The following is a 15,816-nucleotide window of genomic DNA, read 5'->3' as shown; positions in this document are numbered from 1 at the left end:
TGTTCTCTTTTTCACAATTACCATTCAGTAGTGTTTAATTTTTATTTCCTTTTATTAAGCTTGTAAATTTTTATTTTCAATGCTTAGGAAATACACATAAGAATCATTAAGTTTATCAATTTTTTTTCATAAATTTTTTTCAATTAGGCCATTGTTCATTCAATACTCTAGTCTTTATTTCCATGGCTTTCGTATTTCATTATCTTTTTTTATCTGAAAGATCTTTATATTCCAAGTAAATTACATAAGATAAAGACAGAATAATGCTAGTTATAGACGTTAATAAAATAAAAAATTTCTTATAATAATAGCTTCAAAGAAGTATTAGGTTGAACTATATGAAATTGCTGATATTTGACCATTTTGACATACAAAAATTCCATTTTCATTTGGCCAACCTAACTATGATTTTACCCTTTTGTTTTAACAGACTATGGGATTTGAACGTAAGGCATGTGTCTTTAAAGGCGTATGTCACTAAAAATGGGCATATGACCTTATCTATAAAGGGTACAACAAATTCTTTAAAGTTACTAAGAAAGCAAATAGCTTAGATATAAACCTCAGAGGACACTGAATTTAAACTTTCATTCTTTGATCAGGTACTCTTTTTGTCAATTTATTTATTAAGGCTTTTACTATCAAAATAAATTGGCATAATAGAGATAATGAGCTATTTGGTAGATTTTGTGATTAGAGAAATGAATGCCACAAATGGAATAGTTTTCATAGCAGTAGAAAAAAGCACCCAAACAAAACAAGCTACAAATATTTAAAATTTTAAATATAAAAAGCAGTACATGTCATAGTATGTTTTGGAAATGTTTTACAACTCTTAAGCCTTTTTTATTATAACCCCAGTTTGGAGAACAGACAGGTGAGATTATTTATTTGCATTTTTTTTGGTATCTCTGAATCTGAAACCAGAAATTTAGGCTTTTGGACTACGTAGCATTTAAAGGTTGGGAAGGGGAATAGGATTCATGTTAGATGATAGTATTATAATTTATTGGTGCTCATTGTGTTAAAGTAGGAATACATGACAGAGAATAGGCAGAATTCCAGATCAGGGAGTGGAAAATAGCAATAATTACAGAGAGAGCGCCAAAGATTTGTATATTTAGGGTTAACCTGATCTTAAGGTAACTTTCTCTTCTTTTGTATTTCTTATGCTGGCACAGATGTTTCATAGACTGTTCATGAAGAAACTGATTTTTATGAAAATAAACTCATTTATTTAACAAATCTATTTTGAGCTCCTTTTATGTGCTATTCTAGGCTTTGGGGATAGTTTGAGTAAAACAAACATGTTCATTGACTTCATGGAACTTGTGGTTTGGGGGGAAGATGGAGATTATGCAGATAGACACACAAGTGTATATAAGTATACACCGTGGTAGGTGTTATGAGGAAAAAGTACAAGGTGCTGTACCAGAGTGAAACGGGGGAGATGAGGGGCCTGGAGAGCCAGAAAAAGCTGTCTTTCAGGAAGAGGTATTAAAGCTGAGATTAGAGGATGAGTAGAACCTAGCCATGTGGAGAGAAGGGAGAAGATAGTCAACAGGGAGAACATGAAGTGAGCAAGAGCGTGGCCTTTTGAAGAACCCAAATAGTTTCAGATTGGCTGGAGTATTGTGAGCTGGGGTTTGATGAGGCTACAGAGATAGTCATGAACTAAATTATGCAGAGCTTTGTAGCCATTTTGGATTTTATCCTGAGTGTAGGGGGAAGCTGCTGAAAGTTTGAGCAGAGCAGTGTTGTGATCTAAGTATGTTTTGAGATGATCACTCTGGCTGTGGGTCAGATGGCAATAAGAGTGGATGCTAGGAGAAAGGTAGGAGGCTGTTGTTGTTGATGGCTAGTGTGATGGCAGTGGAGATGGAGCAAAGTGGATAGAGGTAAAATCCTTTTAAAGAAAAAATTAGCAGGCCCTGACAATGAATTGGATGTGCAACTGAAAAGGGAATCTTTTGATCTGATCTATTTTCTAGATCAATATTAAATACCTTCTATGTATTGGAGATTTATCAATCTTTTTTGTTTCTTAATTATGAAAATTTTCAAGCATACACAAAAGTAAAGACTAGTACACAGAAATGCAATAGTTGTCAATATTTTTGTCATCTTTTTGTTTGTTTGTTTGCTAAAGTATGTTAAGGTAAATCCTAGATATGTCATTTCACCCTTTAGGATGTGTAGGATGAATCTCCAAAACCAGGTACATTTTCTTACATAGACTTGATGTTATCATTATACCTAATAAAATCTTTAGTATCCTTGTATTAGTCTGTGTTTTCAAGTGCAGATAAGATGCTACTACTTCACTAAACCAGTGTTTGACTCCCATTAAAGGCTAAACTCTTGAGGAGCATGGCATCTAGGACCTTCCACGGCTGTGCCTGCAGCTCCTCACCCACCATGTCCATTCCATTCAGTCTCCAGAATGCCCCGGGCTTCTCCCCTCTAGCCCCACTGACACTTTCCCATGCTGCACACTTGGCTGTACTTTCCCTATTATATTTTATCCTCACTGAAGCTATTTTGCTGCCTTCATCCTTTTCTGTGAAAATTCTCCCTGTCCTTTAAGGCCTAGTACTTTGTACTGGACTATAACACTTATACTTGCCTTACTGTCTGTGCGTAGTCATGACAACATCTACCCCTGACAGATTTTAAACTCTGGACAGAGCTCTTGCCTCCTTTATTTCTTATCCATTCCTGGCTTCCCCTCAGCCCTAGGCAATTGCTTATATTATATGTTTAATAAATGTTTTTTGAGTTTTTTGAATTTGGAAACATTATCAGCTTTTTAAAAATTCTTTTCTTTTGTGTTTCTGAGTTAAAATCTATGAAAAATATGTGAAATGGAGACTTTTGAAAATATTCTGTTTCCTATGTGGTCTGAAATAAGAGATTAGTATAATGTTTATAATTTTACTTTTGGATTTTAAATATGCTTTAGATTTATTTCTTCTAAGATTTTGAAAATTGTTATTAACATGTTGTCTGATACTCTTTTTGCTCCCTCCCTCAGGAACAACCATAATATAGAACTTCATATTCATTAACTTTAGCAAGCAAGAAATTGAAACATCTTTCTGTAATTTTTCTTTTTAGTGCACATGACATCCCTAAGCAGCCAGTGGTACGTTTCAAAAGGAATAAACATCATAAAGGATCCATTTACTGTGTGGCCTGGAGTCCTTGTGGACAGTTACTAGCAACAGGATCAAATGACAAATATGTCAAAGTGCTGCCCTTCAATGCAGAGACTTGTAATGCAACAGGTAGGGCCCAAGTATGTAAACAGTAGCTTACCAATGTATTCTTTATATTTTCACCATGTTATAGCTCTGATATATCTCTGTATTGTCTTGAATAAAAATCTAAGAATATAACCTTAAGAAGAATTTTTTTACATTCTAATTGCTTAGTTATCTTTGTGAGGCATTATTCTTTTTTAGTAAGTTCTTACAGGTGGCTAGGTGGTATCTAATCCTTAGAAAATTATTATCAGAAAAATAACTTTTGTGTGTGTGTGAGGAAAATTAGCCCTGAGCTAACATCTGTTGCCAATCCTCTTCTTTTTGCTGAGGAAGATTGGCCCTGGGCTAACATCCCTGCCCATCTTTCTCTGCTTTATATGTGGGATGCCTGCCATAGCATGGCTTGATAAGTGGTCCATAGGTCCATGCCTGGGATCCGAACCTGCAAACCCCAAGCCGCCGAAGCAGAGCACATGAACTTAACCACTGTGCCACGGGGCCGGCCCCCAGAAAAATAACTTTTAAATAACTACCAGATATATATTAATGAACGTTTTCTAGAGAGTCTCTGTCTTCTGCTTCATTTTCTTTGGGATAGAAGACAAGAAGGTAACTCTACATATGGCTCTGTTTTAAAGATAATGATAACTGAATCAGTATTTTGATTTCTTGAAGTTCTTTGCTCTGTAAAGTGAAATTGATTATAATATCAATCCCTAAATGAAAATATAAACCATACCACTCTACCATTCTTGGTCAGTTTTGAGGCAGTTTAACAATCTCAAATTATCATAGTAAGTTGAGCAGCATCTTTTTTTTTTAAATTCTTATTGCTGTTTCAGGACCGGATCTGGAATTTAGTATGCATGATGGGACAATTAGAGACTTGGCATTTATGGAAGGCCCAGAAAGTGGTGGAGCTATTTTGATAAGTGCTGGAGCAGGGGATTGTAACATTTATACAACTGATTGTCAGAGGGGACAGGGCCTGCACGCTCTGAGTGGACATACTGGTATGTGAATCAGTCTCAGGTGCTACTTTTCTTTTTGTTCAACTCCTTCTTTTCCCCCTTTCTGCATTTTCATTAATAGAATATATTTTATCAAAAGAGATTCCCTCAAGACAGGAATTTTTACTTCAAAAATTTAAATTGTAACTTTGGATAACAACACAGCAATGATAGCTAACATTTCCCTGTGTCCTACATCCTTTCATACTTTAGTTTAAATCCATGATTCCTTAATTTAATTCTCACAACAACCTTATGAGGCAGGACGTTTTATCTCCATCTTGTACATGAAGAAAGCAAAACTTGAAAAGGCAAAATGACTTGTCCGATGTCTTATGGCTGAACGTGGCAGAACTGAGATATGCCCCCCAGCTCTGTCTTTTCCAAGGCTGGTGATCTAACCCCACAGTCTTGTGCTTCCTCTGTGGAAAGTTTGCTGTAATTTCAAATGATAATATTTTTTTCAGTACTAATTATGATGTCCTGAAATACTGAATCACCAGAAAAGATTAAGTTTGTTTGGTATGGTTTTAAAGTTGTGTGTTTTACTGAATTTTAATTTTTTGAAAATTGCTAATATATTTGATATATGTGGAAAATTTCTACCACATAGTTGTTTGTTTTTGTGTGTGTGTGTGTGTGTGTGAGGAACATTCGCCCTGAACTAACATCTGTTGGCAATCCTCCTCTTTTTGCTGGGGAAGATTGACCCTGGGCTGACATCTGTGCCCATCTTCCTCTACTTTATATGGGATGCCGCCACAGCATGGCTTGATAAGCAGTGCGTAGGTCCAGGCCCAGGGACCGAATCTGTGAACCCCAGGCTGCCAAAGCAGAGCACGTGAACTTAATCACTCTGCCACTGGCCTGGCCCCTACTGCATAGTATATTTGATTAACCAGACCATCACATGCCCAATAATAAGGAGTACTTAGCTTTGAATGTGTTGTAGGCAAGTACTGTTCCACAGTAATAATTGAGTGTGTGATCTTTTATAGGGCATATTTTAGCTCTTTACACCTGGAGTGGCTGGATGATTGCATCTGGTTCCCAAGATAAGACTGTTAGATTCTGGGATCTTCGAGTACCAAGTTGTGTTCGTGTGGTTGGCACAACATTCCATGGAACTGGTAGGTTTTTCTGGAATTTAGATGAATTTATATGAGAAAGAAACTTTAGAAGTTGCACTCGCCTACTTCCTCTCCCCTGCAACATGTGTGTTAAAAAAGGTAGGAACAATAGTAAAATAAATACTTGGTATTTTATTGATTACTTTAAATTCTTTCAAAATGCTTTCATCTGTTACTTTATTTGTACATATAATAGTCATCTTAGGAAACTGAGGCCCAAGGAGATTAAGTGTTATGTTCCAAATTATTCTGTTAGCAGGGCCATTTTAATTTTATTTATTTATTTATTTTTTCCCCCAAAGCCCCAGTGGATAGTTGTATGTCATAGTTGCACATCCTTCTAGTTGCTGTATGTGGGACGCGGCCTCAGCATGGCCGGAGAAGCGGTGCGTCAGTGCACTCCCAGGATCCGAACCCGGGCCGCCAGCATCGGAGCGCACGCACTTAACCGCTAAGCCACGGGGCTGGCCGTAGTAGGGCCATTTTAGAACTCAGACCTTTAAAAAACATTTTTTAAAATGCATGCACATGGCAAAAATTGAAACGGAACAAAAGGGTTATACCATTTTCTTCCCAGTCCTATTCCTTGGTGTCTTTCCTAAGCGACCAGTTTCTTATTTATTCTTCTGGAAATATTCTGTAAATATATAACCAAAAAGCTTGTATATATCATCATCTCCTTTCTCCTTTAAACACACACATACACAAATAGTAGCAAATAATACATGCCCCGCTTTTTTAACTTAATGTGTCTTGGTTTGTTGCATGTAAACTGAGGCTACTGCTCTTTGCGTTGTATCACCTTTTAAAACACTGATATCTAAAAGTGACACAGTATTCTGCCATTGTCTCTATTTTATTTTAGAGTCCCTTGTCTCCCTTTGTAGTTTTTAATAGTAATTCTGTGGCACTGTTCCAAGTGAAAAGGCCTGCCTATATACTTAACTTTTGGTGGTTTGTTTTGAATGCTTTATTTATTCTCTTGACTTTAATGGACCTTTTTCTGTACTTTGATTCAAACCAGGTATGATTTGTTACAGCAAATTTGAGTCTGGATTACACAGACATGTATAATTATATTTTTATAAATGAACATGTGATCATTGATTTGTTAAAGTTTAGTTGGCATTGTTATCAAAGTTAATGTATAACAGTTTAAAGAACTAAACAGTTCAATAAGGCTTATTATTAAGAAAAACAGCATTGCCTTGGGAATCGCCCTCTGCCCTCCAGCCCCTGCCTCATTTCCCATTTTTAACTTTTGTGGCAGTTTTATTTTTGTATTTATTTCCATATTTCTAAATAACATGCTTGTAATCATAGTTTTTTAGGATTATTTTCTCCCCACCATAGAAAATGAAGATTTAACTTTTTCATGTCCCTTTATGACTCCTATCATCCCTCATCCACTAACGTACTCCCTATCTCCCATCCTTTCAATATAGTTATATGAGTTTTGGGTAGATCAGTAGTCATTGTTTACATTATTTTAACCACATAGGTGCTATTCCTATCTTTTTTTTTCTTGTATGTCTTTTTGTTTTCCTTGGTGTTAATAATTGTATTTTTCTGTTTTGTTTGCTTAGTTTCTATAAACTTATCACTAATTTATCTCGAAACTCTCCCCTAGTTGTCTAAATTATTTTCAGCCCATTTTCTTTCATTTTCAGAGGCTTCATTTTTTTGATCTCCTTCTCTCTCTTGCAATATTATCATCTCCTTCTCTACTGGATCTCTCCTTCTCTACCATATATTAAAAAAATTTTATAAAATTGGCAATACACAAAAGTTCCTCTGTTGACTTTTTTATTCTCCTCCCAGCTCTACCCTAATTTTTTGCTTCCTTTCTTACCCAGCTGTCTCAAGAATCTTGCCTACATATGCTGTTTCCCATTTTCCCACCGTCAGTCTTTGGCCTACTCCAGGCTGTCTCCTGCTGCAACCACTCTAACAAGAGCTACCTTTTTTAAGATCACCAACAATCTTCGTGTTGTCAAATCATTTTTAAATCCTCATTTTACTTCAGCTCTCAGGGGCATGCAAAAGTTGACCTCTTTCTCTTTTCTTTCGAGTTTTCTACTCCTCTTGTACCTTTCTGGAGAACTACTCCTTTGCTGGCTCTTCCTCCTCTGCTCAACCTCGAAATTTTGGCATTGCCTAGAGCTCAGGACTTTTGTCTCCTTTCTTTCTCTAGATGAGTACATGTATTCCCCTGTCTTTAAGTATAACTCCTATGCTGACAGACCTTAAATTTTTATCTCTAGCCCAAACCTCTTCTATGTGCTGGGCTCACGTTTCTAACCCACCTACTTGACCTCTCCTTTTTGGATGTCTCACAGAATATCTCAAACTTAACATGTCTTAAACCAAACTATTGAATCATGACATCTCCCCTCAAACAAAATTGCCCCAGACCTCCTCACTTGAGTGGTACCATCCACCCATTGTTCATGCCAGAAACCCTAGAGTCTCCCTGGATCCTTTTCTCTCTCCTGTCCTCCAGTATCCAATCTGTAAACAAATCCTTTTGTGTTAGCCTCCAAAATCTATCTTAAATCCATTTGCTACTTTTTGTCTTTATTGCCACCACTCTAGGATGTACCACCACCATCTCTCAACCACTGTAATACCTTCCTTGCTCTACTCTGCACTTTCACTTTTGCCCCCTCCAGTCTGTGGTCCACACAGCAGCCAGGGCATATTACACCTTGCTTACAACACTTCAGTGACTCCTCATTGCTCTTGGGTTAAAGTGCAGACCCTTCACCATGGCCTGTGAGACCTTGCTTGATCTGGCATCGTGTACCCATACAGTCTCATCTCAGATCACTTGTTTCTTTCCTTCATTTCCTGGGATGTGCCAAACTCTTCCCACCTCCAGTGAATTCACATGCTATTTCTTTGACCTGAAATGGTCTTCCACTTGTCTCCTCATGATCATGTCCTTCTCATCTTTAGGTCTTAGCTTCAATGGCACCATGCCAGAGAGGCCTTCTTTGACTGCCCTAATTGGGACCTCGCCATTATTTTCTATCACTGAACTGCATTTATTTCCTTCCTAGCTCTTACCGCTATTTAAAATTAGATATTTGTTTCCTTATTTATTGCTGGTCTCCTCCAATAGATTTTAAGTTCACAAAGGCAGCAATCATATCTGTTTTATTTCCTGGAGTAGATTTAGCACCTACCATAGTTCTTGGCCCAAAGGAATAGTAATCTCATAACTTTGTTGAATAAATGAACCTGGATTTCTGTTGGCACCATAAACTTTGCTTGTGTAAAACTAAACTCATATTTCCCCTGCAAATCAGCTCTTCTTCCTATTTTCCCTGTTTTTGATAATTATTCTTTTATTTTGTCATGCAACTAGATTTGAAATCTGGAACTCATTGTTTTGCCCTGATCCAGGCAGTTAATTGCCAAGACTATTGATTCTTTGTGTGTGTGTGTGTGTGTGTGTGTGTGTGTGAGAGGAAGATTAGCCCTGAGCTGTCTGTTGCCAATCCTCCTCTTTTTGCTGAAGAAGATTGGCCCTGGGCTAACATCTGTGTCCATCTTCCTCTACTTTATATGGGGCACTGCCACAGCATGGCTTGATAAGCGGTGCGTTGGTCCGCGCTCAAGATCCGAATCTGCGAACCCCGGGCCGCCAAAGCGGAGCGTGCAAACTTAACTGCTATGCCACTGGGCCGGCCCTGTTGCTTCTTTATTCAATTTTTTCCTGGGATATGTCTATCTGTCCTCATTCAGGCCCTTATTCTCTCATTATTCTATTATTCTATCTTGTCTTCCAGTGGCCTCTCGTTTTCTATAATCTGTCCATTTTAATTTGATACACACGTTTTCACATAGATTAATCTTCCCAAACTACTGCTTGGATCATTTAATTCTCTTGTTTAGAAACCTGCAGTGATATTTAACCATATATAGGAATAAGCTCAAACTGCACTTTAGCATTCAGGATGCTTGATGGTCTGGCCCTCACCTGCCTTTTATATCTCAGCTGCAAGCTGCCTTTTATGTTAACTTGTTAAACCAAGTAACTGCAGCCAAACTAAGTTACCTATCTTGAAACATTTTTTTACTTTTCTTCTAAATTTTCTCATGTAATTCTTCCTGATCATAAGAGCCCTCTTCGTTTCTCTATTAAAATTTTAAGCAAAGATTACTTTTAATTGCATATGTGTATAATAAATACAAACACACGCACATTGTTTCTCTTATTTATATTGATTACTGTTCTTTAAGTTCTAACTTATGTCCCTTTTTTTCTGTGAAGTCTTCCCGGGCCACTTAGAACTGGAGCAGTGTTCTTCAGCCTTATTTTCATTATTGCCCCCACAAAGGAGAAAAACTAAGTTAATTTTTTCCTAACAAGAGAAGTTAAATACTAAGGAATAAGATTTTGTTGGATAGGATTGAGCTCTGGAGCGCTACAAATCATTGTTAAAGATTTTTTTGTTCTCTGAGAACCATTTTGCAGGATATTATTGCTCCCATTGAGAATGCATGGTCTAGAGTTAGGGCTTCAGCCTGTGGACTCAGAGCTTGTTTTCTGTTCACTTCCTCTTGGCTGTAAATCATGTGTTGCTTTGAGACATTTCCTACACTGTGTCCTAAAACATATTTGTTATTTAATTTCTTGTTCCTCCACCTAGACTTTAAGCTGGGTATGGGAGTATTTCTGGACACTTACCCAGCAACAAGAGCACTGCATTGGGAAAAGTGGCTCATCTATTGCATTGTAGGTAGTGTCGTGTCCCAGGGCTTCTCTCAAATGACAAAAAAATGGACTTTTTCATTTCTCACAGACTCTTGCTCTATACCTTACCCCTAAAAAGGACACAAGTGGATTTGGATTTTTCCATAACTGAACAGTGTTGATAAGCTACATTAAATTTTTAGTGTATGGTTCAGTGAACATAATTAGCTATTGCAGTTAAGCTATATTGATTTTTCCATATTGAAACTTCCATTCTTCCTGCTACAGGCAGTGCAGTGGCATCTGTAGCTGTGGATCCCAGTGGCCGTCTCCTAGCCACAGGACAAGAAGATTCTAGCTGCATGTTGTATGACATAAGAGGAGGAAGAATGGTACAAAGTTATCACCCTCATTCCAGTGATGTTCGTTCTGTTCGATTCTCTCCCGGAGCTCACTACTTGCTGACAGGATCCTATGATATGAAGATAAAGGTGACAGACCTACAAGGTAATTGAGATTGGCCTCTCCTGTTCTATTTGGGATCTTTCTTTTCTGTTAGTGTGATCAATTGTATAACATTTTCAAATTTTAGTTTTATGTACTGAGCAAATTGCTGGTACTATATTGAGAAGAATTGTAGCAAAGTATTACATAAATTGAGTGAATAGTCTTATTTTTATTGTTAAATAATTTTTAAAATATTTAAAAGAATCAACATTTATTATACTGAATCATTCTGAGGTCAATGATGATAGATGTTAAAATATGCATTTATGTACTCCTATTTGCTTCTACCGTAAAAAATTTAGTTATAATCTGTGTAATTATGTCTTCCGTATCTAGTTTTATTTTTAAACATTCATTAAGCAAATATTTATTGTGTACCAACGAGGGACACACAGACAAATAAGACAGGTAACTTCCTCTTTGATGGAGCTTACGTTTTAGAGGTCAATAAAAAGCAAACCAACAAACAATGTAATTTTAGGTATTGGTAAGTGCTATTATTAAAAAATTAGCGAGGAGTAGGAGAGAGTGACTGGGGTGAATAGGGGAAGGCTATTTTAGATTGGATAGAGTAGCTCTCTCCAGGGAAGTGCCATTGTGAAGAGACCTGAGTGATGAGAAGAAACAAGCCATGCCAGGACCCTAGGAGAAGGCCATAGCAAGTGTAAAGGTGCTGAGGCAGGAACGAACTTGGCACATTCATGACACTGCAAGAAGCCAGCGTGGCCAGAACTTAGTGAACTGAGGGAGAGAGAAACAGGAGAATACATCAGAGGCGGGGTTTTATAGGCATTTTAAAAAGCATAACAGAATCCTCTGGAAGATTTAAAACAGGAAGTGATATGATCTAAATTACATTTTTAAAGGATAATTTTGAGTTCTGTAGGGAGAATGGATTATAAGTATAAATATCAGTGAGGAAGCTATTGGAATAGTTCAGGTGAGAGATGATGGTGGCTTGAACTACGGTGGTAGAGGTGGAGGTGGTAAGAAGTGACTGAGTTTTTTCTGATATATTTTAATTTGTTTGGATTAAATTTGGGGAGTGAGGGAAAAAGGAATCAGTGCTGATTCCTAAGTTTTTGGCATGACCACCAGATGGTGCCATTGAGGTGAGGAAGACAGGTAGGGGGAGGAACAGGTTTAGCCCAGAAAATCAAGAGTTTGGTTTTAAACAAGTTAAATTGAAGATGACTGTCAGGTAATCAAGTGAGAAATTGAATAGCTGTTTGGATACTAGTGTGGAGGTCAAGTGAGAAGTCAAGGTTGGAGATGAAATGTGTGTGAATTATAAGTATATAAATGGCTGTGGTACCATGGTACTAGATGAAGTTGTATAGGAAGTGAGGTATAAAGGGAACAAGAAATCTGAAGGCTGACTCCTGGATTCATTAAACTTTAAGTCAGGAAGAAGAGAAACCAGAAAAGAAGACAGAGATGTAGTGGCATTGAAGTCAGGGAGAAATCAAGTTGAGAGAGTTTCAAGGAGAGAGTGGCAGCTGTGTCACATGTTGCTGTGTATATGTTACCAAATTCTGCTAACATAATTAGGTATTCATTAATTTATCCCTGTTTAAACTTTTCAATGTATTATATTAATGAATTGAGGATTTTCTATACTGTAATATCTTAAAGTAACAGGAAGTCTGAAGTCTATGCATATACTTATTTTGTATTGTAAATCAATATCTCTTTTATTTTTTAATTTAGGAGACCTCACCAAGCAGCTTCCTATCATGGTGGTGGGGGAGCACAAGGACAAAGTGATTCAGTGCAGGTGGCACACTCAGGATCTTTCCTTCCTGTCATCCTCCGCAGACAGAACTGTAACCCTCTGGACTTACAATGGATAGAGTACACTCAATGTCAGTCTATGCAGTGCAAGCACAGAGACTTAAGACTACTGAGTTGTGAAAATTACAAATTTGAAGAACATAGACTGACCAGGAACGTGGCTTAGCACGAGAAGGCCCCTTATAACCATATATCCCTTTGATAGGAGGTATTGGGTGGTGTTATTCTGCAGTGCTTTCAGTCTTCCATGTGAGCTCGTGCTGCTGTGACCTGCTATATGTAGTCTTGTTGCCAAAGTCTGCGGAAGAGCTCTTGTTGTCAGTGTGCACTCCAAGTCAAGGTGGATGATGTGTTTACAGTTCAGTATTAAATGCATTCCTTGGTCTTTGCCTAAATAACAGTTTTATATACACATTGAAATTGAACTATACTTTAAGCATATTATTACATGTAATGCAACCAACTTCTACACAGATTAAACATAGGCGTTCAGAAATTACTTTTGCTTTTCTCACAATCCAGTGATATTGTATCACTTGTCAGCTAGAGGTCAGAATTTTATATGTCTCTCAAAAGTTATATGGTTGTTTTCACTAAGGGTTGTTATGGAATTTAAAGATGGATGGAAAACTGCTTCGTAGTTCATTAGGTGGTATAGGCCTTTTCTTTTTTCTTAAACCCAGGGATATAATTACTATTTTATCACACTATTTTGTTTCAGGCTTAAAAGGTAAAAGTGTTTGCTTCAGAAACTTGTTAATTTCAATTTTTTGAATGCAACAAGATACCTCCCTTCTAAACTGTACTGTAGAAGCAGAGCAGCAGCGTTAGGTGGTGCAACACTTGATGGTACAGTAAATTTACTGGCTAGCTTTTTTCCTTTTAAAAATTAAAAACTTTGCCATAAGACTATAGCATGGCTTGAAATGCTATGTCTGCATGATAATTTAAAATGGAAAATTTAAACTTTGCACTCCAAAAGCTTCTTTGGATTTTTTTCTTGCACTGTTTTGTGTAATGCAGAATAATGATTTTATTTCCATGGCATTGTAGATCCTAACATTTGTGTATCTTTATTTTCATATTGTACAGAATTTTACTTTAAATTATTAAATAGGCTATTTTATTTATTTCAGATGCAGTTGAGTTGGTTCTAATTATTGAACTGTCTGTGCACTGTATGTAGCAAGCATTTTTAATCTATTGTATACAAGTGGAAAGGGTATTAGAAGTGTAACTGTGCTATTATTTCAATAAAGACCTCTTGACACCTAAAACTATTCCTGTTTCTCAGTGTCTGTGGCTTTCGATTTAGAGTGTTATTTTTTCCAATTTATTTGAAGGTAGTGTGGTCCACTGGATGAACCTCACAATCAATTTCTTATAGTTCTTTCTAAAGCTCTTCCACTAACTTATTTCTTAGTAAATTAAGTTGCCAAGTTACCCTTGGCAACTGCATAACTTTCCTGTGTCTTCTATCTCTTTTATTCAAGATCTAGGGAACTTTATTTCCTGAATATATTGTGAAATTGATTAATCAAAGTTCAGCAAAATGTGTAAGTTCTAACTTAGACTACAAATACATTAAATTGAGTGCTTTAGAAAGAAATGAAATCTAATTTGCTTGTTGGTATTCAATAGGTACACAGTTTTCCTATATCTCGGGCATGCAGAAGGGAATTCTGCTAAAAATAGGCCATAGTTTCTTCTTTAGTTTACTTTCATGCTTAATTTCACACATTTGAGATATTATAGCAGGTCATTAGTATTAAGTTTAAAACTAGGAAAATTTCTTGATATAGACCAACTCAACTTCATGGTAAAAAATGTTCATAAAATTACATATTCCAGCTTCATCGTTGTCAGGGAGAAAACTTAAAGACCCTCCTAGGTATGGGGTATGGAATTCGTTTTGCAGCGCATTAGATAATACACATTAGAAATTGTCTTATTTAATAAATATCTGGTTACATATGTCCTTTTTCCTGTGCCTCCACACTGTCTTCTACATGGAGGGGAATAGACTATTGGAGGTTTATGTGAAAGAGAAAATAAGAGGACTGAAGTATCTACATTCTCTGAATCCTCAGTTCGGGGTGTAGGGAAGGAGAGTAGGGATGGGAGGGTGGTGCAAAGGGTCTTAACTCTTCCCTGGCAGAAGCTTTAGAGGTCTGATTCTAATTTTATTTTTTAAATATTTATTTTTAAAAATTATAATAAGCCAAAGGACACAACCAACAGAGTGAAAAGGCAACCCACAAAATGGGAGAAAATATTTGCAAATCATATATATGATAAAGGGTTAATATCCAGACTATATAAAGAACTCTTGCAACTCAACTACAACCAAAAAAACCAACCTGATTTAAAAATAGGAATTGAATAGACATTTCTCCGGTGAAGACAAATGGCCAATAAGCACACGAAAACATGCTCATCACTAATCATTAGGGAAATGCAAGTCAAAACCCAGTGAGGTACCACCTCACGCCCATTAGGATGGCTACTATCAAAAAAAAACAGAAAATAAGTGTTGGTGAGGAAGTGGAGAAATTGAAACTCTTGTGTACTGTTGGTGGTAATGTAAAATGGTGCAGCCACTGTGGAAAATAGTATGGTTGGTTCCTCAAAAAATTAAAAATGGTATTACCATATGATCCAGCAATGCCACTTCTAAGTATATACCCCAAAGAATTGAAAGCAGGGTCTCCAAGAGAAATTTGTACACACACGTTCACAACAGCATTACAATAGTCAAAAGGTGGAAGCAACCCAAGAGTCCATCGACAGATGAAGGGATAAACAAACTGGTACATGCATACAATGGAATATCATTCAGCCTTAAAAAGGAAGGAAATTCTGACACGTGCTGCAACATGCATGATCCTTGAGGACATTATGCTAAGTGAAATAAACCAGTCACAAAAAGACATACTGTATGGTTCCACTTATATGAGGTACCTAAAGTAGTCAAATTCATAGAGACACAGAGTAGAATGGTGGTTTTCAGGGGCTGGGGGCAGGAGGGAATGTTGAGTTGTTGTTTAATGGGTACAGAGTTTCAGTTTCGCAGGGTGAAAAGAGTTATGGAGATGGTGATGATGATTGCACAACAATGTGGATGTACTTAACACTGAGCTATACATTTAAAAATGGTTAAGAGGGTAAATTTTGTCATGTATTTTAACTTTAAAAAATTGTAATAAGCAACATGCACACTCAGGTGTACTACATTATATACCAAATTTTAACACACTTTTTAATTTGTTGCAAATAACGTACTTTATGTACATCTCTCATTTCCTCTTAGTGTGTAAAACTCATCATTTCCTCTTTGGAGAGTTTCCTGAGATTGCAAGGCCAGTAGTTAAAGACAAAAACAAAACAAAACTTACTTCAGATCTTCC

At 36.8% G+C, this 15,816-nt stretch overlaps 1 protein-coding gene across 6 annotated transcripts in view; it reads left to right on the top strand.

Annotated features, from left to right (window-relative positions):
- WDR47 (WD repeat domain 47) overlaps nucleotides 1-13,680 on the top strand; it is a 62,104-nt gene extending 48,424 nt beyond the window's left edge. For all 6 annotated transcript variants that reach the window (XM_058538687.1, XM_058538684.1, XM_058538686.1 and 3 more), the window contains 5 exons: nucleotides 3,118-3,287; nucleotides 4,109-4,279; nucleotides 5,275-5,406; nucleotides 10,397-10,615; nucleotides 12,326-13,680. In XM_058538687.1, coding sequence (XP_058394670.1) covers nucleotides 3,118-3,287; nucleotides 4,109-4,279; nucleotides 5,275-5,406; nucleotides 10,397-10,615; nucleotides 12,326-12,468 — 835 coding nt within the window. In that variant the 3' untranslated portion in view covers nucleotides 12,469-13,680. The remainder of the gene's footprint in view (nucleotides 1-3,117; nucleotides 3,288-4,108; nucleotides 4,280-5,274; nucleotides 5,407-10,396; nucleotides 10,616-12,325) is intronic.
- The last annotated feature ends 2,136 nt before the right edge of the window (nucleotides 13,681-15,816 follow it).

The sequence above is a fragment of the Diceros bicornis genome, chromosome 4 (genome assembly GCF_020826845.1).
Source record: "Diceros bicornis minor isolate mBicDic1 chromosome 4, mDicBic1.mat.cur, whole genome shotgun sequence".
Lineage (NCBI taxonomy): Eukaryota > Metazoa > Chordata > Mammalia > Perissodactyla > Rhinocerotidae > Diceros > Diceros bicornis.
This window is presented reverse-complemented; position numbering and strand designations above follow the sequence as displayed.